We start from the raw sequence: 24,220 nt of genomic DNA, 5'->3' as shown, positions 1-24,220 counted from the left end.
CTAAACAATTATGCTGTACTGTGATAGCATTCTGAACTATTCCTTTATTGTTTATTAGGAATGCTTAAGGATTTGGTTCTTTACTAGTTGCCTAATTAATTATCTAAATAGGAATAATGTATCTTTAACACCCGTTAGACTTATGAACAAAATGCAGGGCCCTGTAGGCATGGGGACAATCACATGTCCTAGTGCATGATAAGCAACAATCATATTTGCTATCTACTGTATACCACATGGATTAGTTGCTGTGAGTTACTGCCCAGGTGCAAATTTGGCTAATTTGTTCTATTATACTCATACAGTCTGCCAGGCAGGAGTGACTTCACACAAGCAAACAGACTATTAGATCTCTGATCTGCTGGGGAACATTGACTAAAAATGGAAGTTTCTTTAGAGTCTGGATAAATATAATTTTCCCTCAAAAAAGCATGCTTTAGTCTTCTGACCCCATACACAGTGCCCCTATAGACAGCCCCCATAGACAGCGCCCCCAATTGCCCCCATAGACAGTACCACCCATACACAGTGCCCCTATAGAAAGCCCCCATAGACGGCGCCCCCAATTGCCCCCATAGACAGTACCCCCCCATACACAGTGCACCCATAGAGGCTTCTTCTTCTTCTGCGGCTCTGCTCCTTATGCAGCTCCTTGTGCGGCAGCGACAGGTCCTTTTATGAGGTTGACGTCAATATGCACGGGCGTAATCTTATAAAAGGGCCCTTCGCCACCGGACAAGGAGCCGCATAAGGAGCAGAGCCGCACAAGGAGCAGAAGTGCCCCGGCTCCAGCCAGCACATCCTGCTGTCCCGGATAGTTCAATGAATGTCCCGCATTTCCGTAATCCATTACGGAAAAGCGGAAAAGTCATTGAACTATCCGGGATATCGGGATGCGCTGTAAAAACAGGGACAGTCCCGTGGAAAGCAGGACAGTTGTGGGGTATGATCTAGGCACCTCACAGAATTACTCCTCTCTGCCTTTTTCACCCTTCTTCATCGTTTTTGCAGATCATTTCATCCTGTCAGTTCACAAAAGTAGGGGCTCCTCCATGAAAAACAAATTTAGCAGAGCAGCTAAATGCTCCAACACAGAATAAGTAACATGGAGCACGGGAGTTGTTTTACCAGCAGCCCTAGGTACATGGTGAGGTGACATCTTAAACTCATTTTTGAAGATGGGAACCTATGATGACACTATAGCATGGATAACATGCACTTAGACATAAACACAACAGATGTTGTGTTATTGACTATAGCACAGTAAATTAAATCACCAAGATTCCCCCAGGTCAGTATTATGTATGCTACATTCTGCTGAGCACACAAAGATAAAGAAAATTGAATATCTATATAAACCAACCATGAATCATTTTCTGACACACCTTTGTACCAAACTGTGTTCATTTACAAAAAGATGAACAGGAAAAGCTTGCATTGATCTGCAGAAGATTTTCCTTAACAGGAGTCGCATGCTTAATTAATATAAACTGCTCATTTTCCTTGATGCAGCAGTATCATGGGATCTGAGGTGCAATGTACTGTGCTGTTAATGCTAAAGCTGAACAAATGAATCTGAAACATCGGTATCCTCACAGGTATCCAGTATATAACACCTGCTTTTTTTTATTGCAGACGACTCTCTTAATACTTGTGAGAACATTTCATGGCCCTGGCTAAGAAATGATTTTCCACTCACCTAAAGTAAAGCAAATATAAAAGGGGTTCAATTTCATCCCAGCAAATAAACTCTCACTAAGGTGAATTGCTAGCGTACTAAAATACTATAAACTATGCAATACATCCTAACAGAACCCTAGTAGATGGAAAACACACAGAAGAAACATAATCTAGTTATAGTCTGGACTAAAATGTGCATAGAAAAGCCAAAGACAAATAGACCAACTGTTGTCTTTGCTAATGATATGGCCCATTACTATTATGGCTCTGGGTGCTGAAATAAAAATGGCTTCCAATGCTGTATACTGTAATTTATATATAAAGTTAGTCTACAGAAATTGAATGACTAGACAATAAGGATTATTATTCCCTGAATCAGAGAGAATTCCTTTTCCCATAACCCAAGTGCAGTGCTTAGAGGCCGGAAACTTCTTGGTATAACTTGCAATAACATTGGTACATGTTGTCAGCAGAGATGTGATCGCTACTCTTCTCTTACTGTCTTCTTGTGGAAAGACTATTAGGTCCAGGCCACAGCTCATTTTATAAACAAATTCGAAACAAAGAGGATCTATACGGGTGTCCTATAAAAGAGTAAGTAAGTAAGGTAGTCCAAATATAAATAAGGTGCCATATACTATTTATTACAATTAAGGTGATTTTATAGTATACTATATGACCACTTCCTGTGTATCACACCTTTCCAACTAAAGGCCTAAAGAGTGAATGTAGCCCTTTATGATCTTATGTCTGTCAGTATTCTCAAGCTCTCCATACAGGGTTTTTGTGACTTACTTGTTTTTATAATAATCTGGCCTCCAAACCTGTTAAATAGTGATTAATAGTATGTAAAATATTGGGTCACATTTGTAGTTTCTAGTAAATCAGTGACTGAGAATTCTAGAGAGACTTGAAAGTGTTGTTGTAAAGAAATAAACAGTTGCTATACATTGCTTTAATGCTTTTAAGAAAACACATGTCTTCTCTAAGCTGACTATTTGGGAAAACAAATGTCTTCTGTAAGTTGACTTTACTGTTTCAGTCGGTCAGTGCCAATGTGTTTGCATCAGTTTGTATCTCAGAATTAAACATTAAAATTGATCAGCAGATACTAGATTTTATAAAATGTAAATACTGTATGATGCAGCGCTGCAGAATATGTTGACGCTTTATAAATACATGTTAATAATAATATGATACTGTTCATCATAAATTTACATTTTTGACAATGGGTAAATGTGTATAATATAAAGTAAATGTCTCATCAATTAGTCTCCCATGAATGAATGCATCCAATTCTCTAAATTCAAACAATGCAATTGTCATTTAACAGTCATACACAATTCCATAAGAGCTTTTATCTCATAAATACTATGCAGTGCTCTGTCTATGCGAGAATAGAGATAAATGGTTTTACTCAAAATGGGATTGGCAAGTCAATAAATAAACAAAAGTAAATGTTCTCCAAGCCATTTAGTGGTCTGAATCTTATTAGATTAATTTTCTAATTCAAAAAAGTATATTAAATTGAAAGTAAACTTCCTTTTGACACTGGTCATTTTATCCCATGGGAGCTACTTTAAAGGCACATTTTCATCAAAATAAAAATAGTTTAATGATGCCAGAAATGTGTAGTTTTTAGATGAGTAGAGTCCTGGTACCAATATGGCCCTATCTGGCATACAAACACTGATTGGCTGGCCATACTGCTCAATTCACTAGGCATTTACAGCGCTGAAGCTATTGCAGCAATATCGATAGACCACTCTCAGATCTTATCAATTTGCAGTTACTTTATTATTATTATTATTTATATAGCGCCATGAATTTACGTGGTGCTTTACAGAATATAAGGGTACAAAAGGCAGAACAGTTAACATGTACATATAAACAATTCACAAAAATGGTTTGCAGTTACATTGGATGAGGATCAGAGACACTAGGGGGAGGGCCCTGCTCACAAGAGCTTACAAGGGAGGGGTGAGACATAAGGTCAGGGTAACTAGGATGGCGTTAGAGTTCATGTAGGTGTGTAAAGTGACAGAGTAAGAGTAAGTAAAGTGCAGAGTAAGAGGTGAAAACCAGTGGTTATTGAATGTTTAGGGGGTTTAGGTTATAGGCTTGAGTGAAAGGTGAGTTTTAAGAGACCATTTAAAGGCTTGGAGAGTCTGGCATTGCCTAATGGGATAGGGAAGGGTGTTCCAGAGGATGGGTGCAGTGTGTGAGAAGTCTTGGATGTGAGAGTGAGAGGAGGTGATGAGTGAGGAAGAGAGAAGGAGGTCATTTGTAGAGTGAAGGTTAAGTCTGGGGGTGTGTTGGTTATTAGGGTGGTTAAATAGAGTGGTGCAGCACCAGTGAGTGCTTTGAAGGTGAGTACAAGAATCTTGAACTGAATCCTGAACGTGACAGGTAGCCAGTGCAAGGATTGGCAGAGAGGGGCGGGAGGAGAGTTGTATGAGTTACTTAATTAAAACTAAAAATGTAATGTAAAGAAAATGTACAGGACAGCAGCTAATCTTCCACTAGATACAGTACTTTAGTTGCTTACTTTAAAAACATCAGAGCCTAAATTGCCTTAAGCATTTCGGGTTTCACCACCCTTAATCTGCCATCGTCCCTTCTTCGTGGGTGAATGTGACATTAGAAGGTAGATAGAAAGTGGAAGAAGCCACAGTTCCTTCTTGATTCCTGTCAGCAGGAACAACAGTGTTTGGCTACACCTGTGGATAACCCAAGGGTTACTACATGTATGAGCACCACACATAGTAGATTTCACCAGGTAAACCATGGCTACTCAAAAAGAATCTAGTTCCAGTTGGACCAATGTAGTGGAGCAAGGAGTGATGCGCAGGTCAGTCTGAAACCCACGAGACCCACAGGTTAATGTGTAAGTCGAATGGGGTCAGGTGGATTTCTAGGGCTGTATTTTCATTAATACATAATCATTTAATGAAGCATGGGGGTCGAACGAAAGTCTCAAGACCTCAAAAGTCATAAATAAAAAGATAGTCTCATTCACTATGGGTTGTGGACCTCATTCACTATGGGTTGTGTATGGAAACTGTTACTGTATTACAAAGTGCCTCACTCATTTGCAATGGCAGGACTTTAAACACCTGCACAAATGGGCTTGATAGCAGCTGTGTGAATGCATTAGTGAATCAGAGCAGCAGTATTTCTCCTTAGGAATAATGGTATCTAATTAATGTGATGCATTCGCATAACCAATCATTTGGCCTGGGGGGCAATAAGATCTCAGAAAAGCATTATCAATGTGGTCTCTGGCATTTCTTAATGTTTAATGACTGCCCATGTACTGTATGCTGCCCTTGAGTCAGTCAAAGCACTTCTAATTAGCATTGGACAGTTTTCTATTATTTCTAGTTTTCATAAAGTTATATGTTTTTTAACTGTACGGTTGTGTCCTTGGCCTTCCTGGGCTTACTTATCTCCGTCACCCTGCTAATTAATCTTCTATATTTGTCGGAATTGTTGGATGTCTATAATGGCTTTCAACACCACTATGCTCTCTGTGCAGCTAGAATCTTATTCATAATGCAAAGCTGAAAAGCCGGTATATGAAATATGTAATATTTTGCTTACCCTTCCTTGTGCAAGTTCAAATGTAACTATATCTTATTCACTTTTTAAATATTATCTATCTGTATATTAGTGATGAGAAAAACTTTTTTTGCCATGCACGAATTTGCTGCGAAATTTCGCACTTTGCCATTGGTGAATTGTTTTGTGAAACTGCAACAAATTTGCTGTGATAAAAATTTGGCAAGTTAGGAAAAAGCCGCATGAAAAAGGTTGTGCGGTAGCTGCATTTCACACATTTTTCAACAGTTTCGTGAATTTTTGGCCAAAGCGAAGGGGGACAGATTTGTTCATCACTACTGTTTATATCTTTTGAGTTACAGGGGTTTGACATTGGCAACTCGGCCATAAAATCCCTACAGAAAATATAGTTAGAGGGTGATTTATAACATTTCCTGCCTGACAAGTGGAATTGTTTTCCCTATTAATTCTAGACAGGAGATTTATTGATTTGTAAACTTCATTGCCCTTGCAATATACAGAACGCTCTTCATACTGTAAATGCCATTGGTATATTACTGTTCATTGGTATCTGACAGTGAATTTTATTGCTAAAGCATTTTGGGTAATGAGCAATGCTTTTAGTAGCACATTCATTTTTGTGAAGGATGCTTTTTAAATTCTTTGCTTGGAGTCCTACTGTAACCATGGATGAAAATTCTAGCAAAGAAATTGTAAAAGGTTTTATATATTAATATTAATTTACAAACATATTTAGCAATTACCCTCCTAATATTCATATGAATATCTTCCAATTAGCTCTTTGCATTCCCAATGAATACTAGTACGGTTAACTGCACAGGGGCATCATGGAGACATACATAGATAATGGAGTTTTTGCTAAATAGAAATTCGGATGAAAATATTTTCACTGCTAAATAAAAATCAAAAAGCACACAACCAATTTGAGTTTATTGATTGCTACTGGTTACTAACTGAGAGCAAAAATAGCCTGTTTTGTTTTATGTGGTTTTAGTCTCCCTCTGATAATTCTTAAATGGGCACTATACACCTATATATACATCTTTGCCCATCATGAGCACAATAAATAGAACTGTTTTTGAAAAAGTATTCTGCCGATTCTTTTAATATAACATGTTACAGAGCAGTGCCTGCTGAGAAACGATGATTTAAAAAGGCTATTCAAAACTAGAAGTATAAGAATATCAGATAAATTGAACTGTGATGTACTTACACAAAACATTTGGGTTTCAAAGCTGTTAGAGACTTGTAGACTTACAGCTTGACTGTATATGGCATCAGACAATAGTATAAGAACTGAATCCCAATAGCATGCAAACAGTTTTAGACTGATAGCTCATGAGGTGCTTTTCAGATGGCTGAGAGCCTCCCACCAGAGCTGGAACTTTAGGCTTTTTCCATTCAAGTCAAACAGCATTCACAGTGGGGCAATTCTTTGCTCTTTTTAGCTGTGTGCCTTGAACTTAAGCTTGAAATTCAGATCCATTAGCATCTTGAAAATCATGCTTTATGCTTATTGAAATAGTTCCTCTGTTCTATATTTTAGTTGTAAATATAAACACAAAATCACAAAATATGTTACACTCCTAAAGGCAACAGTAACTATTTTGTACCACGGATTTATTTCTGGTTAAATAGTCATAAAATAATGGTTACCTATTTGGAATGTCGTATTTTTGTATTATTGCACTGCATAATATTTGGTGTAGGTCCAGTAGTAAGACACTTTACTCTTCCTGACATGCAATTTAAGGATAACGATCTCAAAGAAAAAGATGTTTTTCAAATGGCTTTATTACACTGAAAATGTTTTCAAGCCATTGCCTTTATAGGACTGTGCAGCTTCAAGCAAAAGTATTATTTACAAGGTTAGGGAGGAATACTTTAGTTATAATAGCTTAATGATATCAGATTGTTCCTTGGAAATTGGATACCTTAAATTGATCACAATGTGGCAAAATAATTTGAGACACAATTATGCCATTACGTAATGCAATATACAATAATATATTGTAATCAGATTGGAAAACAATCAAAATATCTTTAGATTCAAAATGATTCCATGATGTTTAATTAAAATTAAGAAAATTAGAAAGGCCACCATTGATGCCTAGGAAAATTTTGTGCTGGTTGATTATACAGAAAGCATTTTGAAAAAAATTTGTTTGGTCACAAAGGCAATACTATTCAGCCAAAGTATTGCAACAGTGTGTCAACTGACTTAAATGAAAAGGAAAGGTAAAAACTAAGTAAGCTTTATCAGAAAGGTCTATGTAAATACAGCCATAAGCACTCACAGAAATGCTGCACTGAGTCCTCTATCAAAAGAAACACAGAATTCCCTGCCTTCTTTAGTGTATACATGTACTTTGGTATCTGACTTCCTCTCTCAAAAAAATCCTTCAGGGCATGGACAAGAGTCTGCACAGCTCTCTCCCTCTCCCTTTTACTCCTCCCCCTCCCATCAGAATTTGCTCCCCCTCCCAACTCTGTGTAATATGAGCTAACAACAGCCAGATCTGCAACACGGAAGCTACTGAGACAGAGCTAAAATGGCAGGTGCTAACTTAAACAAACAATAGGAACCTCTAGGGCTTTTTACCCAGGATCTGCTTCCTCTATAGATTTTATCAGGGGACATAGGAGTGAGAGCAGGTGGAGGGAAGAGCAGGTAGGTGTGTGCCACACCTCTCCAAAGTTCTTTTTGCCGGGGGGCCCAGTGTGTCGTTGTTACACCATTGTATGTAGAGTTGCAACTTTAAACCCCGTGGTAATGTTTAAAGTAATTGTAGGAAATCCAGAAAAAAATAGCTGAAAATCATTGAGCGACTCGGTATGCAAGAAAAGGAAGAAATTAGAAAAGGAATGATTTATTGGAATAACATCCGCAGAGAGATGCTAATGAAATGTAATGTAAGAACCAAGTTTACTAAGAAATGAGATATAAATAAAGAAGCACAGTTGACGCAGGCCATCTTTTGGGATATTTCAGAACAAAATACCAGAGAAGAGTTGCACAAAGCATCTAGGGCTAGCAACAGATGTAGTGTAAGAAAAATATCAGAGAGTGAAAAACACAGGATTTTTTTTCTTTTATTATCATTAATGAGGAACTGGTCTACTTATTACCTTAAGAATAGTTTTCATCCCAAAAGAATAAAACACTTTTATTTGGGCATACTGGGCCACTCTTCAGGAAGGAAAGCTTCAAATTCTTTCTGATAAGGGAAGTGAGAATACAGTAGTTTATGGTATAGTATATGGACCAGCATTGTTAATTGTCTACAGGATATTTTAGCAACCCTAATCCTGAATCTTCCTTGATGCAATTATTTATTGTTCAACAGTTAAAAGAGCAAACAATATTTATTGCACAAACACTGTTTGACTAGTGTTTACATTGTTGTTTTATTCTGTATTAATGTATGTAATCTAATCTACTGGTAAATGCAAGGAGGGCAGTTGAACATATGGACATAGTGAAAACTCACTAACATTTTCTTATTCTTTATAAGCTACAATATTCCATGCATCCAACAAATACATGCTTCTTGTGGAAGGCTAATTTTCATAATTCCATATTTCTTGCTTTTATAGAATCCCACCTGAACCCTTGCTTATTGTTACTATCAAAATTGTGAACCCAATTAACTAATTTAATTATATAAATTCTAGGTTCCCTCAGGAGCTAAATATGGGTAAACTCAGTGCAGAAGTCATGTGGCATCTGTTTGCACAAGATATGAAGTATGCTATGGAAGGTAAGAATTGTCTCTCTTTCATCATGTATGCCTATATTGTACACCATGTAATTATTATTCAGTACATTATATTATTTTTATCTTGCAAAGTAAATATCTCTTCAGTTTCTTTTTCATATGTGTTATTGAGGTAAATGTCCCCAACTGGAAGGATGTAGGATAATAAGTAACATGGTGAAACCCGAGTGTTATGATTTTTTAAATGTTTCCAGCTACTTAGGCCAGATACCAGGACTGGCAGCAGGCTAATAAGCAAGTCTGTTAAACTCATCAAGGTTCATGGCAGGTGGCAGAGAATAAGAAAAGTCCAGCAAACAAACCAAAGGTCAGGGGATGGAGTGCTCTAATGAACAGGCAGACAAAAAGCAAAGTATAGGTGACAGATAAAGTGAACAAGCTAGAGGTCAGGGCAGGGCAGACAACAGACAATATGCAAAGCCTAATGAGCAGGGTAGAGGTCAGGGGAAGGCTGCAGACAATAGGCAAAGTCTAGTGAACAGGTCAGAGGTTGGGAAGGTGGCAGAGAAAATATGAATCTTAATAATTTGTATTGATATTAAGAGTTAAAACATAAGTGTGAAAAATGGCGTTAAATTATAAAAAGTAATTGTGTAAGAAATGTTTTACTGTCTTGTTATTTTTAAGACATGTTACCTATTAAAATGTCATATATGTGTGTATTTTTAAAGTTCAGTAATTTGCTTGTTCTCCTTCAAACTGAGCCTCAATTCCCAGCAGTATAGTAGAGGTCAATGAAACACTTGGATGAATGTTATTGATACTGCCCCCTTCTGTGCTGAACTCTTGCTCTGATCATTAGTGTGCATCTCTGCCATAAAATAAATACATGGCATTTTATTGCCTGAAAGGAAGTAGAGACAATTACATGAGTACCTGGAAACACACAACTCTATACAAGGAAAAAAGTAATGTAGTTTGGCGGGAGCTTTTTTTCTCAAAATGCCGATATTTTCCATAACATACCATATTATTTCCAGGTAATGAAACACTTTTTTGAATGAATGTCTATTTACAATATTTTCTATGTGTATTTATTTATAAACTTGAGAGAGCTATAGATAGAAATATCTTCATGGTTTATAGCAGGTTGTAGATCATTAATGCAACTACATTTGGCAGCTACCCATTATGCCTATCATAATTATCCAATGGATATAAAAGCAGCTTTTCCCTGCAAGTTTTATAAAAGTGCTTCAATTCATATGCAAAACATGGTTCTACTAGATTTCACTTTACAAGGTCAATTTTCCATACACAAACTTGGAACAATCTTCCCATAGCATATCATTTTATTCACATTCAGACAGGTTAACAGTTTATACAGGAAATGGAGTAGCTAAGAGCTCTGTGCTAAGTGACTAAAGCTAATAACTGAAGATTTCATTAGGACACCATATGAGCATATTACAAGGATCCCAGAATAGCAAGAGAACCTCATGTCCATATTACTTATGGAATAAAGTGGCCCTTTAAAGATATTTATTGTGCAAAAAATAAGAATTGATTGACCATTGCATTACACTCTTTTAAAATTTAGAAGGCATGCACTTAAAAAAGCTGTTTTGGGATGATGTATTGAAAATACCCTACTAATCCCACCCATCGATTCCACTTCCTGCTGCCTCCTTTCTCAGTTTGTGCAGGGGTGCCAGTGGCACGTATCTCCATGCACTGTAAAATAGGAGCCATTTAGCAGCCAGACTGACCTGATAGGGAACTGAAGCCTGTCTTTGCATTTGTGACTGCAGGGCTGTGATTGGCTATCCCCCTTCTACTGTGCTTCTGGCAGGGACTGTTAAAACATGCCCACCCCTCATTTGAAACATGGACAATTACAGTATCAAATCTATAGAGAACTCCATTAAAGAGCCCATTTTTTTTAAAAATAATGTCAATTTCAGCCCAGAATGAAACCAGCACCATATAGTATTCATTACTGACTACAAGATTTCACCTATGCAATATGTCTCCTTTAAGAAAAAGTGTAGTCGAAGTAAGAGAGTGTTTTGCTGCACAGTTTCTTTATGAATATTACAGCTTCAAAATCTTCTTAACATACACAGCAGAAACAATGATAGACATGTCTACGTTTTCATGAAGTGTTAGGGTTCACTGGTTAACTGTATACAGCAATCACTAATGCAAAGGGTTGGAAAAAGAGAATATTTGGTGTTCATATGCTTTTGCTTATGTGGCTTTTTTGTTACAGTTGAGAGTAAGTTATCATGATCAAGGCCATGCAGCTATTTCCCCTTTGTAGAGCACTTTAAACTGGCTCTCTATAAATAAAAGATAATAATAGCAAAGTAAAAGGGCACATGCTGCTGGTTTTATCTAAAGCAAAGCAATGAGCTACTGGTTTTTTGTCTGGTGTTACAATAAGCTGATGGTTTTCTCTGCAGCGGAGCAGTTACCTGCTGTTTTTTTCCTATTCCAGCTTGATTGTTTAATGCTTCCGAGTTACAGGGAGTCAGTCATTATCTTCTACCTGCCCTTTGACAGCAGAAGCTAACAGGGTTGAGTCTAGTCTAGATAACATCAGGCTCATAACGGTTGCTTTAGGCATTTTATCAAGGGATAAAATCAACCAAGGAAACTCTTGCTTTACCCAAAATAAGACATTTGGATTATTAGCCTAGGAGCAGCAGTCTACAAGCATGACCTTTCTAAAAATCAGTAATGCAGCACCCTTATTATTAATAATAATAACAACAATATCAATAATGATAATGTTACTGTATGGAATAGTAGGGTAGACTTTAAAACACCAGCTGAATGGTGTGCTTTATGCTAGAGTTAAGTGCAACTGTTACATCCTACATACACCTAAAGCTAAGGCTAATGCCAGATGGGCCTGATTCTTGGACTTTGGACAAACATAGCTCCTGCACTGGCCTTAACCTTTCCCTGAGCCTGCACTCAGAGCCATTGCGACAGCCTGGGTGCAGGCACATGGAGTGGATTTTGGCTCCAAAATTAATACTCTGATATCTTCTCTGTGTGCCTGCACCCAGGCCAACACAGTGGCTCCAGGTGTAGACACAAGGACGAAGGCCTATGCCTGCATAGGGGCTGATAGGAGCTGATTCTTGGCCTGTGTGTTTCCGCAGGCTGAGAATATGCCTGTCTAACATTAGCCCAAAGGATGTTTAGGCCGAAATCTGCTCCTGTTGGAATTACCTGCTACATGAAATTGTGCAGCACACTTGCACCTGAAAGATAACGCTCAAATGTAATTATAACACTGAGTGCCAGGAATAATGATTGACTAATACTGCATTAAGCTTACTGGGCATTGCTACGTTCTAAGAAAAGCTTCTGATCACAAATCAAACAGTGATGCTCTCTTGCCACACTACACATCTAACAGCCTAGGTTTTAGGTTCATTCTCTGACCTATGTATCAGTAATAGCTGTTTTTTGTTGTTCCTCCCAACATTGTGAGTAACCATAGCAATGCACTGTACAGTGATACTTCCTTTTGGTTTGTGTGTGTGTGTTCTGCCCTCCAATGTCTCATGGGGGATTGTAATAAAATTGCAAGTGCTGTGTACAATGGCATTTTTGGACATTTTTAGCACTGTTGGCAATGTTTCGCTAAACATTTATTACATTGTGAATATTTAACACCTGCTTGAAGATGGTGTAATTGTGAGTGCAACTTTTTCATTAACAAGTTTTGTTACATTCACTGTACACGTGCACAAACTAAAAAAAAGCATAATTGCAAAACTACTATTGCGAAACATGCAGAGGGTTCACAAACACAATTTTTTTGTTGCGCAAACACAAAATTTGTTGCAAAGCTAAGATTTTGTCCCATTGTGACCGTTTTTGTTACCGACATATATTACATACGCCCATCAGTATCTTCACTTTTTCTGATTTCCAGCACTGTAATCTTCTCCAGTTTTCAAATCTTTCAGTTAAGCGTTAGATTTGCATGAACAATTGTGTCTTTGTATACAAATAATGGTGCAGAATCCCCTTCTCATTTTCCTCCTGAGCCATAGTTTAACAAATGTCCACAAAGCCTTTGCAAATACATCTCCATAAAGTCTTAATACGAAATGTCAAGCCCGGTGTAAGTTTACTTTTACTATATACCACTTGTCTGCGTTACAGAAATGCTAATTGCCTGCCTTTAACAAGTAAGATTGATTGCCTCCTTGGCAATGTACGATCCATTGGGTATACCAATTATACTGCAACTCTTGTTTTTTGTCACAGTTATTTTCAGGTAGAGACCTGAGAGTCTCTTCTTGCTATCCTTTTATTGGATGCGTCCTTGCACACAAGGTTATCCTCTAGTAGATTGAATGGCTTGTATAGATATTGTGTCAGTAAACATGGAATGTATTAGAATTACAGAATAGCTGGAAAAACACTTGTTAATTTTTTTCCACATCTGTTTGAAACAAAAACTGCAACACTGTAGTGCTGCCTGCTTCTCTTCCACTGCAAGTTTAATTAGGTCTATTTGATTTCATACTAAACTGCTTTATTGTGTTATAAATAGCTCAGCTCTCTCCGGTTTTTACAGTCTTAATGATGACACTTTGTTTTCACACATGAGATCAAACCGTACCTCAAGGGAGATGGTATAAGAATATACATATTTCTCTGCAAAAAAATCAATCTTCAGCTAAGTATAAGCCAGCATTTAGATCAGTGTCCTGGAAAGCCTGAGCTTTCCACGTATAGATGTGTGACAAGCATGTATTATTATTGCCCTAATGTGGTAAAGATGGTCACATGTAGAAATTGCTCTATAAGCAAAAATGAAAATAAGGAAATTCTTGAGTGGCACACTATTCCTATCTTAAATGGGCAAACATTTCACAAGCTTACCCGTAGATGTGCAGTGTGAAGGAGGAATGTTAGTGCCCCTCGCTGTGTGCGCCATTAATTATATACCCATGTCACGGCTGCATTGGAATTCATTTACAGATGGATCAAAGTGTAATGTACTGTGCCTTTTGAGAGGTCCTGCTGAACATGATGGAGCAAATCGGCTGTGTTTGATGTCAAATTTATGTATGTATTTTAATTTTTGATTTAGTCAATGTATCCAGCTGTTCCTGATGCTTAAAATAATATAAATAAGTTAAGCAGCTGAGTTTATTGTTAAAACAATGAACTAGTTCTAGTTAGTGGCATGACTATAATGCATGATGAGGCTGCAGGGAGTGCCAGCACAATCTCATGGAGGGGGCCCAAGAATAATATTTTCCCATTTCTAGTATCTGAAAAGTCAGGGGGCCTAAACTCTTAATGCTCGCTGTTTGCACTAATGGATTCTATTGCTGCATTTATTGAGTTTTATTGAGCCATACAGATAGATTCAAATATAAAATAAGCATTGAATAAATAGTCAATAAAAATATGTTAAAAGAAGGTGTTATTTCTACATTTCTATAATGGGAACTTTGCCTAAAGAAGAGAACTCCCTCAACCATGTTGTGTCTTGAATTACCTATCCTTGCTACCTAGTAGCATATAAGGGCAAAACTAATAGATGGCCAAAAGTATCTGTTGGACCCTAAGATGAAATACATACAGCCCAGAATTCTAAATGCCTTTCAAGCACTCAAAAAAAACTCCATCATGGACCTACTGGTAAATAAAACATTAGAGAGATTATTAGTGATGAGTGAAATTTTGCGTCAGGCATGGATTAGCAGCAAAATTCTACATTTCATCATTTTTTCATGAAACTGCTGCAAAAATTTGTGTGACAAAAATTGAAAAGTTGTGGTCATGGTCGCATCAAAATAGTTAAACAATTTGCGGTAGCACATTGAAATTCATGTGGTAGCCACATTTTGTAAATTTTCTGCCATTTCCCCAGTTTTTCAGCAGTTTACCAAATTTTTGGCAAAGCAAAATGGGACAGATTCGCTTATCACTTGAGATTATTACAGTATATGGTCCATTTATATTTTTATACATAATCATAACTCTCCTTAAGTGCCTCTTCTCTAGAGTAACCAGGCCCAACCTGGCCAGTCTTTCTTAATAGCTAAGACTTTCCATTCCCTTTACCAGCTTAGCTGCCCTTAGTTGAAACACATTTCTTGAAAGTTTCTTTCTAAAGGATGTACGGAGAATCTCCAAAGTTTGTCCAAAAATTTGTTTGGCCCTGGAATCTGTACTGAAATTGCATCTGCTTCTGTTTTATGTGCTAAAATCCTAGGATTGTTTTACTGTACATCACTAGTGTTGAGCGAAACTGCCCCGTTTCGCTTCGGCCAAAAATCTGCGTAATGGTGAAAATGTTGTGAGTCAAACAGTTTTTTTTGACGCAGACAAATTTTTTTGCCACGGTGAATTTTGACACCCATTTCAAAAAATAATCCAAACCTGCCAAAATTTGCTGCAAATCCATGATTGCCAAATTATTTTGCCCATCACTATACATCACATATTTCAGATAGTTAATCTTCCAGGTCAGATAGGGAAGTTGCATATTTACTGTATTCATGCGCAAAATGATCTGCTTACCCTGCCATTACACAGGTTTTTAAAAATGCATGTTATTGAATCGCCACTTCTGAATGGATGCCCTTGCATCTACCGAATTGCTATTCTAGTGAATAAAGTATCAGAAAGTTTATTGTATATTCCCTTTATTTATTTATACATTTCACTCCTTAAGGAACTCGTCTCCAGCATAAACAGTTCCAACTCAACCAGCTTTTCTTGTGCTATATCAGTATGTGATGTATCTCATTATTTATTTAAAAGGCAAAAACATTAATAATGATAAGTTAATTGAATCCTTTTATAAGATCTTTGTGGCTTTAAAGTGCCACGTGTACTTAAATATTTTCCCCTTTTGTAAATCTGCCTACAAAATGTGACCGCCTACAAACTTTTACGTAATAAGTATGTGCTGTATTACTAGTGATGCTTTGGAATTTATGTATAAAGTTATTTTTACATTTTTAAAAAAAACAGTACATGTGATGAAACAGAGTTTTATGTTGGTTAAGCTAAACTTCGTTACAAAATATGTCCTATTATTAAGAGGAAAAGCAAAAAAGCCATAATGAATAAATGTTTAAATAATACACTGTTGGAAATAGCGTAGCCAGTTTTTAGAGAATTCTGGGTAATTGATTTTTAGATAATAGATCCCATGCCTTCATCTGGTATTGAGAGATTATACAGCATAGCAAGTGTTTTTTTCTGATTCAATTTACTTGAAATGAATGTTACATAATTTATATATGACACAAGGGGCCCTGTGAAAATAATAGTTTATTCTGAGAAACAGAGATCCTAATTTTAAAATGGTAGAACACTGTATTTATTTTAAGAGAGATTCTCTTGACTTTAGAGAAAAGCCAGGGTTTCTGTATACTATGATATAACAATGAAATACAGAATGTGACCCCAAGAATGTAATGGTTTGTTTGTGTGTTTGTAAATGTTGTGTGCTGTTATTTTTTAACCATCAAATAACTGTTTATATTAAATGTGTATTTTTTTACACAGACATACTTGATTGGACAAATTGAAGGAAAATCATTATAGAGTCTCTGTTGTTGCAGGGACCAATTTTCCACCCTTCCTTAGGCTTATAGTGTAAAACCCATCTCTCGCCTCATTCCATTCTGAAGTCATGGATTCTGGGACTTGAAGCCCTTCTGCTTTCCATGACACTGTCATAGTCCCACCCCTGACATCAGAAGGCCGCCCACTAAATATCACTGCACTTTGATATCACCCGCACACCGCCTGCCTGATCTTCCCTACTTTGAAAGATGGCATCCCAATCCCAGAATCCATCACTTTTTAAATGTAACAATATTCTCCTAGAATCTCATCTGTATTCTCAAAATCACATATAAGAGAAAGCATTGAGGGAGACCTTGTGCAACATTTCCTTATTCTGTCAAACTTTCCCTTTGCTGCACAAGACCCTGCTTTTTGGAACCTATCCTGGACACCAGATTGGGGTCAACAAAATGTTAAACCCCAATCCAGAAATCATTGGTTTCAGTTTGCTATTCATCAATTCTACCCTTATTTAAACTTTCTGCTTTTGCAAGGGAACACATTTATAAACGTCAGAGCAGGCAATGTTTTAGGCAGTTTCCTGTAATATAATATGTGTCAGAGCCAGGATTATTAAAATGCTGAGAACATATGAACCAAAACATGTCTTGGAGGCTGCACTTAGCCCTTAAGGGTCCAGTTAGACAGGTCTAAGGCAAGAACAACTTCAAAGTATACAGCAATAGCAATAAAACAGGGCACACATTTTCTACCCTTCACAAAAAAAACACATATTGATCATCTATAATTCATACTGTTGCATAAAACACACATGTAGCGTTATATAGAAAGCATTCAGAGAGTAGAGGACCAAGAAATATTCCAGTCACATTATGCCTAATGTAAATTCCAGGCACGACACAAATATGCGTGCATTCACTTGTGAGTAAGGCAAAAGCAAACATTTTGTTCTTTAGAATGGAACAGGGGTAATAATTCTTTATGTTATTGTTATTCAGGCCATTGCAGGGCTTTACAGATATTATGTGGACATTGCAGAAGAATTTAGATGTGTTTTTAAAAGATATTGTTCTTGTGCAGGAAAGGTAACTAAAGGGGAAATATATTTTTATTCATTTCAAGCCTTTTATAAGTTAAACTATGGAAAGAAAGGCCTAGTGCCTAGACAGATCTATTCAGCCAGTGCTTTCTGTGTGAAGACACTGCTCTTTACTGAAGACCTTTTCTATTAAATGAGACAAATAGCATAAAGGAAATTCCCTTCAATCTTGTAAGCAATAATGAATAATATATGGTACTGGTTTCATTGGGCTTAAAATGTCAATATATTTAAAAATGGCCCCTTTATTGGAGCTCCCTATAGATCCTCTCTGTCCCCTGTCTGTGCTTCAAATAAGGAATCGTCATGTCCAAATAGCCCCTGCCAGAAACACAGTAGGAGAGGAGCAGTTAATTACTGCCCTGCAGTCATACTAATAACCATGTATTCAGCCAATTAAAATTAACTATGGTGAACTAGAAGACCAGTAGCCAACTTTGCCCAATCTGGGTGAGATAAAATTACCTTTGGTTTGGTGGTATGGTGCCTTGAGAAGATGCATTTGTCATCCTTGATTTATTTTGGTTTATGGATATGGGCGAACCCCAAATCCTTTGTGAAAGATTTGGCAGAATACTGAACCAAATGTGAAATTGTCAAATTAGGCCGCAGAGTGAAAAAAATTTCAACTTACATTTTTGTGTGACAAAAATAAGGATCACGTTCAGCTCGGCCAGGCATGTGGATATGTCCGGATCCAAATCCTGCTAAAAGAGGCAGAATCTTGGCCAAATCCCAGACTGAATCCTGGATTTGCTGCATCTCTACTATTTTTACTGTCATTCCTGCTATATGTTATCATTAAGGGAAGGTTAAAGCCTCTCATTTTTGGTTTTAAGGCAGTGTGGCATGAGGCATGTACAGTATATACTTCTGTTAACCGAACCCGCCCGCAACCCAAAAATGTTGTGCAGAGGTTGGCCAAAACCTGCCCGTCCTGCAGGTAAACCTCAAGGTATTGGCCCAGTCTGCACATCACTATTACCCCACCCCTCTCAGATGCCATGTTCCAGTATCTTGCAATGATGAATCTAAGGGGATGGAGAGAGGCTTCTGCAAGTTTGACTATATGGCTCTAAACAATTAGGCTGTATCTGTGCTATTAAACTGTCAGTTCTGGGTGCATAGTTGGCCACAGATACATTAAGGAGTCATTTGCATGTCTCTGCCTATAATTCCTTAAAGTGAAGGTTAAAGCATCTCTTTTTTGGTTTTAAGGCAGCGCTATGTGTGTAGCATGTGGCACATAAATACCTTGTGTTCTAAGAAGGCTCTTAGTACAAGTCTTGCATTAAAATGGGGCTTTGCCTCCTTTTAGTTCTTCTCTCCCTAACAAATAGGGTTCTATTGCTTCATATATCTTACTGTCAGTCTTTGGCCTTCTCACACATTTACCCTTACTACTGGCTATTTCTTAATGGGTCCTTATAGGTTAATGGACCTGATGCTATCTTTGTGACTTTATAAGATATACATTTGCTGTTTTCATTTTCTGTTAGTCACAGTGAGAGGTGCTATTTCACATTCTATGTAAGATGATGTACCTCAGCAATACTAAAAATATAGTCCACTGCAGATATCTCTAGTGCAATGGAGATAGAGTATGAGAGTCGAAAAAGTAAGAGGCTCATCTCACTGCTGGCTTACTCTCATCAACCAGTGGCAGGTATGGATAATCAGATGCTAATCACTATGGTGCAAGTATGGTGTAGTATAAGATTATAGCCTCACCGTGTATATTCAATCCCAACAGGAAAAATTATATTGCATATATATTGCATATATGTTTAAGGAATGATTTCTCACTTTTATATAACACAAGAGCCTATGGTGTACATCACAGCTGGTTAGCATTTAAGTGTATCGATGATGAATATGTGATACATACAATAATATGGTTTGTATCACATTAAGATAGGATGCCTGGATTGACATCATGTATGAAAAACTAGGTATATAAGGGAGGAGGTATTTCACCTCTTTTTTATTCCCAGGAGGGGATTAAACATGTTAGGTGTAAAGGGTATTCACGTTAAACACCATGGATCCTGTATCAATCATTGCTGTTTTTATTTGGAACAATAAATGTGAATTTTTTATTTAGAGAATATGTACTGGGACTGAATTAGTCACTTTCGCTTTACATTCACTGCAGATATCTTGAACAATCATGTTGCTAATGATTATAGGTTCTCTGTAAGTGCTTCATTGGAACATCCAGTAAACACAAGGATATGGACACATTTAACTTCTTATATTACAGGATGTTCATTTAAAAATGTCATTGCTATAACAAGTCTGTAGGTAGGGCATTTTAGGGATCCTCACATAAACTGTACTGCTCTTTCACTGATTTAAAATGACCCATTTCCAAGTGGAAAAAAGTTTGACTTACAATTACAGTATTTATTTCACTAGCAGCAAAATAAGTGTAAGCAACCTCATATAACAAGCTTTTTCATGGATGTAATCTCAGTTGTTTTACCCAAGCTCCATTAATCCTAAAAAGTTGTATGCACACAGGCCTAGTCTTTGCGATCCTGTAGAATTACTAGCAAGATAAAAGTGCAGTTTGCTGTACCGAATGTGCAAAGTGAACTGTCTATGTATCGGTCAAATTGTATCCTCTGAAGATCAAGATGTCTGCAGATGTCTAAAGATGAAACATATGTTTTGACTTCCCTAGAGAAAGGAAAATATAACTACTTGGATTTTTGGAGCAGAGAAAATAGTTTCAGGAACAAGGGGGCACAATCATACTTAGGGTCCATAAAATGCAGGCTCTGTGGCACTAAGAGTTTTGTAGGGTTACTTTCTGGGTCAGCATAATCAGTCTGTTATGTAAGTCTTGAGGTTGCCATACAAGTTACAAGGTCCATCCCACTAATATTAAAAGCTAAATTGCCAGATATGCAGGTGGAAACGAAAGAATTCTATCCCTATCTGACGAATCAGCATTAACACCTGCCGATATTCGGGTACCTTTCCATCCTTCCTGATTGACAAGACAACTGGTATCCAAGGCTTTAGCTGATATTGGTTGCCTCGTCTCCCACCATACATGTACTGACTATCGTATGAAACGGTATGTGCAATAATATTGGTGCGTGTATGCCCAGCTTTACAGGAATTCTATCTATACCTCCAACACTCCCTAACGCCTCTTCTCCCAGCTGCTTGTTCAGCCCACAAATCTGAAATCCAAGTACAGCCTCTCCAGAATTGGATTGGCTGGTGGGCAGTTAAATTTCACTCTCCAGTCAGGAAGAAAACAGCTGCACCAGTGTTTGCAGACATGATAGAAGATACACAGCTCCAGCCCCAGACAGGTTTCATATCTGTTACAGGGCAATATTTAAGAATATAAAAAAATAGTAATAAAGCTATTATCAGTCTATGCGGAGGTGCGGAGGCGTTAGTGGAGTGCTTTTGATTTAAAGTGTTAGGAAACACTGCAAACTGTTTTGTAAGATATCATTTTGGAAGTGATGGGTAGTGTGTATCGTGCATAGATGGAGATGAGAATATATAGGACAGTTTTACAGTTAATACATTAAGGTTTGCATGGATAACCAGAAAAGTTATAAGTAATTCCCTTGTAGAAATCAATAGCAAGTCTTTATTAAACCTGACAAGTTACAGAAAATATGTATGAGTCCACCAAAATTGCAAATTATTGTTTCATTTCAAAAAGAGTATTTTTGTGCACTGTGCTACCATGAGTGCTAGTCTTGTCATTCACAAATGATTATATAAGGCATTTTTATTGCATTTTTCCTCATCTAATAAAAAACAAAGGCATTCAATTTGCAGGTACAGTTTCAGCAGAAGATGATTGGATTCTGTGACATTATATATTAATGCGGCACAAAGAGTCTAGAAATCAATAACTATTTTTGTATGCCTGCATACCATTGTGTTAATAACATTCCTGCCTGGCTGTCTGTCTTACATGACATGATGGGCAATGTTCCTACAAAGGTGTTGATGCAGCATCATGGTGGTATGTTCGTACGTGGTATGGTCTTAGATAAAAGAGAAATCCAAACTACTGTATAATATATACGACATTGGCATATGAGAATATTTACTGTAAAGAGCATATTTACATTATTTAAAACTGTCTATTTTTATATTCCATTTTCAATGTGACACAAACATCTCTAAACTAACATATTAGGGGCCTGTTTACTAAGATTGGAGATACATTTCACCAGTGATGTTGCCCAGAGCAACCAATCAGATCTTTGCTTTTGGTTTTTAACTTGTAGGTGATTGTTCAAATCTAATTACAGTACTGATTGGTTGCTATAAGCAACATCACTGGTGATATTTATCTTCAATCTTAGTAAACATTCTTTAATTTAACACATTTGCACAATGTGCACAATAGGTCATAACCCATTTGGCCTACCCCCACCTGCACCTTATAAATACACCCCTGCCGTATGCAGGCAGTGCTGAATTCATGGGAGGGGGGGTCACAGAACTTGTTCTTATTTTAACTACAATAACTGTATGGCTGGGGTAATTTTAATGGCAGCCATCCAATATGCTGCTGTTGAGTACATGAGTTCATTATGATTACACTGATATAATGTAATTATGCCAGATATAAGATTGTCTAAGTGTATAGCAATAAAATAGTTATGCACCTTAGATAGAAGTGTTGCCTGCCCTTATTCATGAGGATCTATAGCCCTATGCTGAAGCTGAATATCCAGATATAGTAAAACATCATAGGGTTGATCCACTAAGGTGCGTTAAAACAAACGCTATTTATAGCATGTGTTAAAAATGTTATTGCATCTTATTTTTCGCGTCTTAACGCACGATTCCCTAAAAGGATATTTGCGTTAATTTAGACGCAATGCTGTTTGCGTTATTTAAGTTGCAGAGACTATTTTCGTGCAGTATTTAACACAACGCGCGCTAATAAACGCAGAGCGATACTTGTCACACGCACTGATTAACGCGCGTGCGCTACTTATCGCGCGCACGCCATATTAGCCATGAAAAGCATTACGTTCGTAAAAAATTTTTTTTTGAAAATGACCTTTTTCCTGCAAACTGGAGGCTGCATCACTCTAGGGCCAACACAGACTTGAATAAATCCCACTGCAAAGTCCATATTTTATTGCCAAAAGCGCATTAACTGTACTTTTCTATAATTACCGCCTGCCCCAAGTAGATGTTAATTTTCGCACAGACTAATGTGATATTTAGAGCGTCTAAGTGTTTGTGAATCATGCGCAATGCGGTAAAATTAATGCATTCACTTGTGCGCTATTTAACGCCCGCTATATGCGACTTAACGCAAGGGATAATACTTTAGCAAATTGCGCGTTTTTTTCGCTTCAATTATAACGCAAAAAAGGCATGCGATAAGCGTTATCGCACTTTAGTGAATCAACCCTCATATATCATCAAACTCACACTGATTCTCCTTCTACCAGTTCTGAACTGGCAGATTTGATCTAGAACATTAAAGCGAAGCAGTCATCAAAAATTAAGAAGCACCTTTACATAAAAGTATTTTGTGCTTCAATGGGTGATTTTATGCCTACCTTCAAATTCGTAAACCTTAAAAGACTTTTGTATTGCCTTTAGTGACCCAAACACTCATTCACTGAATTTGTACTTAGTGACATAGTAAATCCCCAGGATACAACTGAAATGTTTTTGTTAAGTAAAAGAAAAGAGTTATTTTGGAGAATTTTGGAGAATTCATTTAACTGCCTTGTTCCCAGATTGAAAAAAAACATACAATCAGGTTAATTGACTCTTGATAAAACTGACCCTATAGTGTATTGGAGGTGCGTTGTGGTGAATGGGATAGGAGGGGACTTACAATGTAAGCTCATCTGGGCCAGGGACTGGGAAAAATAACAGGAAATGTAAACCCTCAATACAAATAAATGTAAGATTGCTCAAAGTGCTCTTTAAAGGAACAGTAACACCAAACATGAGAGAGTTTTCAAGTAATTAAAGTATTATGCACTGTTGCCCTGCAATGGTAAAAGTTGTGAGTTTGCTTCAGAAAGACTATTAGAGTTTATATAAATAAGCTGCTGTGTAGCCATGGGGGCAGCCATTCCAGCTGGAAAAAGGGCACAGGTTATATAGCAGATAACAGATACAGTCTATAGAATAGAATGGTGTTTTACAGAGCTAATCAGTTATCTGCTATGCAACCTGTGCCATGTAGCCCTGTTTCAATTTGATAATAGATACTGTACCCCCACATGGCTACACAGCAGCTTATTTATATAAACTATAGTAGTGATTCTGAGGCAAACACCCCAGTTTTACCAGTGCAGGGAAACAGTATATTATATTGTAATTACTTTTAAACACTTTCTTATTTTGCTTGTTCCTTTTACATTTTTTTTTTATGTAAATAATTTTTATTGTATTTTTAGCATAAGACAAAGGGATATTCAAGTACAGATATATGCGGTTTACAGTCTTGTTCTGCTCCTACTTGTTACAGGATCACATATAATAAACAAGTCTGCATAAAATTGGCTTTTTAGGAACTGTTTAACAATAA

General features: G+C 37.1%; 1 protein-coding gene across 3 annotated transcripts in view; it reads left to right on the top strand.

Moving 5' to 3' along the window:
* The window catches only part of unc13c (unc-13 homolog C), a 232,196-nt gene that overhangs the window by 140,884 nt on the left and 67,092 nt on the right, over window positions 1–24,220 (top strand). For all 3 annotated transcript variants that reach the window (XM_031899178.1, XM_031899177.1, XM_018092423.2), the window contains one exon: window positions 8,938–9,023. In XM_031899178.1, the coding sequence (XP_031755038.1) occupies window positions 8,938–9,023 (86 nt within the window). The remainder of the gene's footprint in view (window positions 1–8,937; window positions 9,024–24,220) is intronic.

This window comes from Xenopus tropicalis, chromosome 3 (assembly GCF_000004195.4).
Source record: "Xenopus tropicalis strain Nigerian chromosome 3, UCB_Xtro_10.0, whole genome shotgun sequence".
Taxonomy (NCBI): Eukaryota; Metazoa; Chordata; class Amphibia; order Anura; family Pipidae; genus Xenopus; species Xenopus tropicalis.
This window is presented reverse-complemented; position numbering and strand designations above follow the sequence as displayed.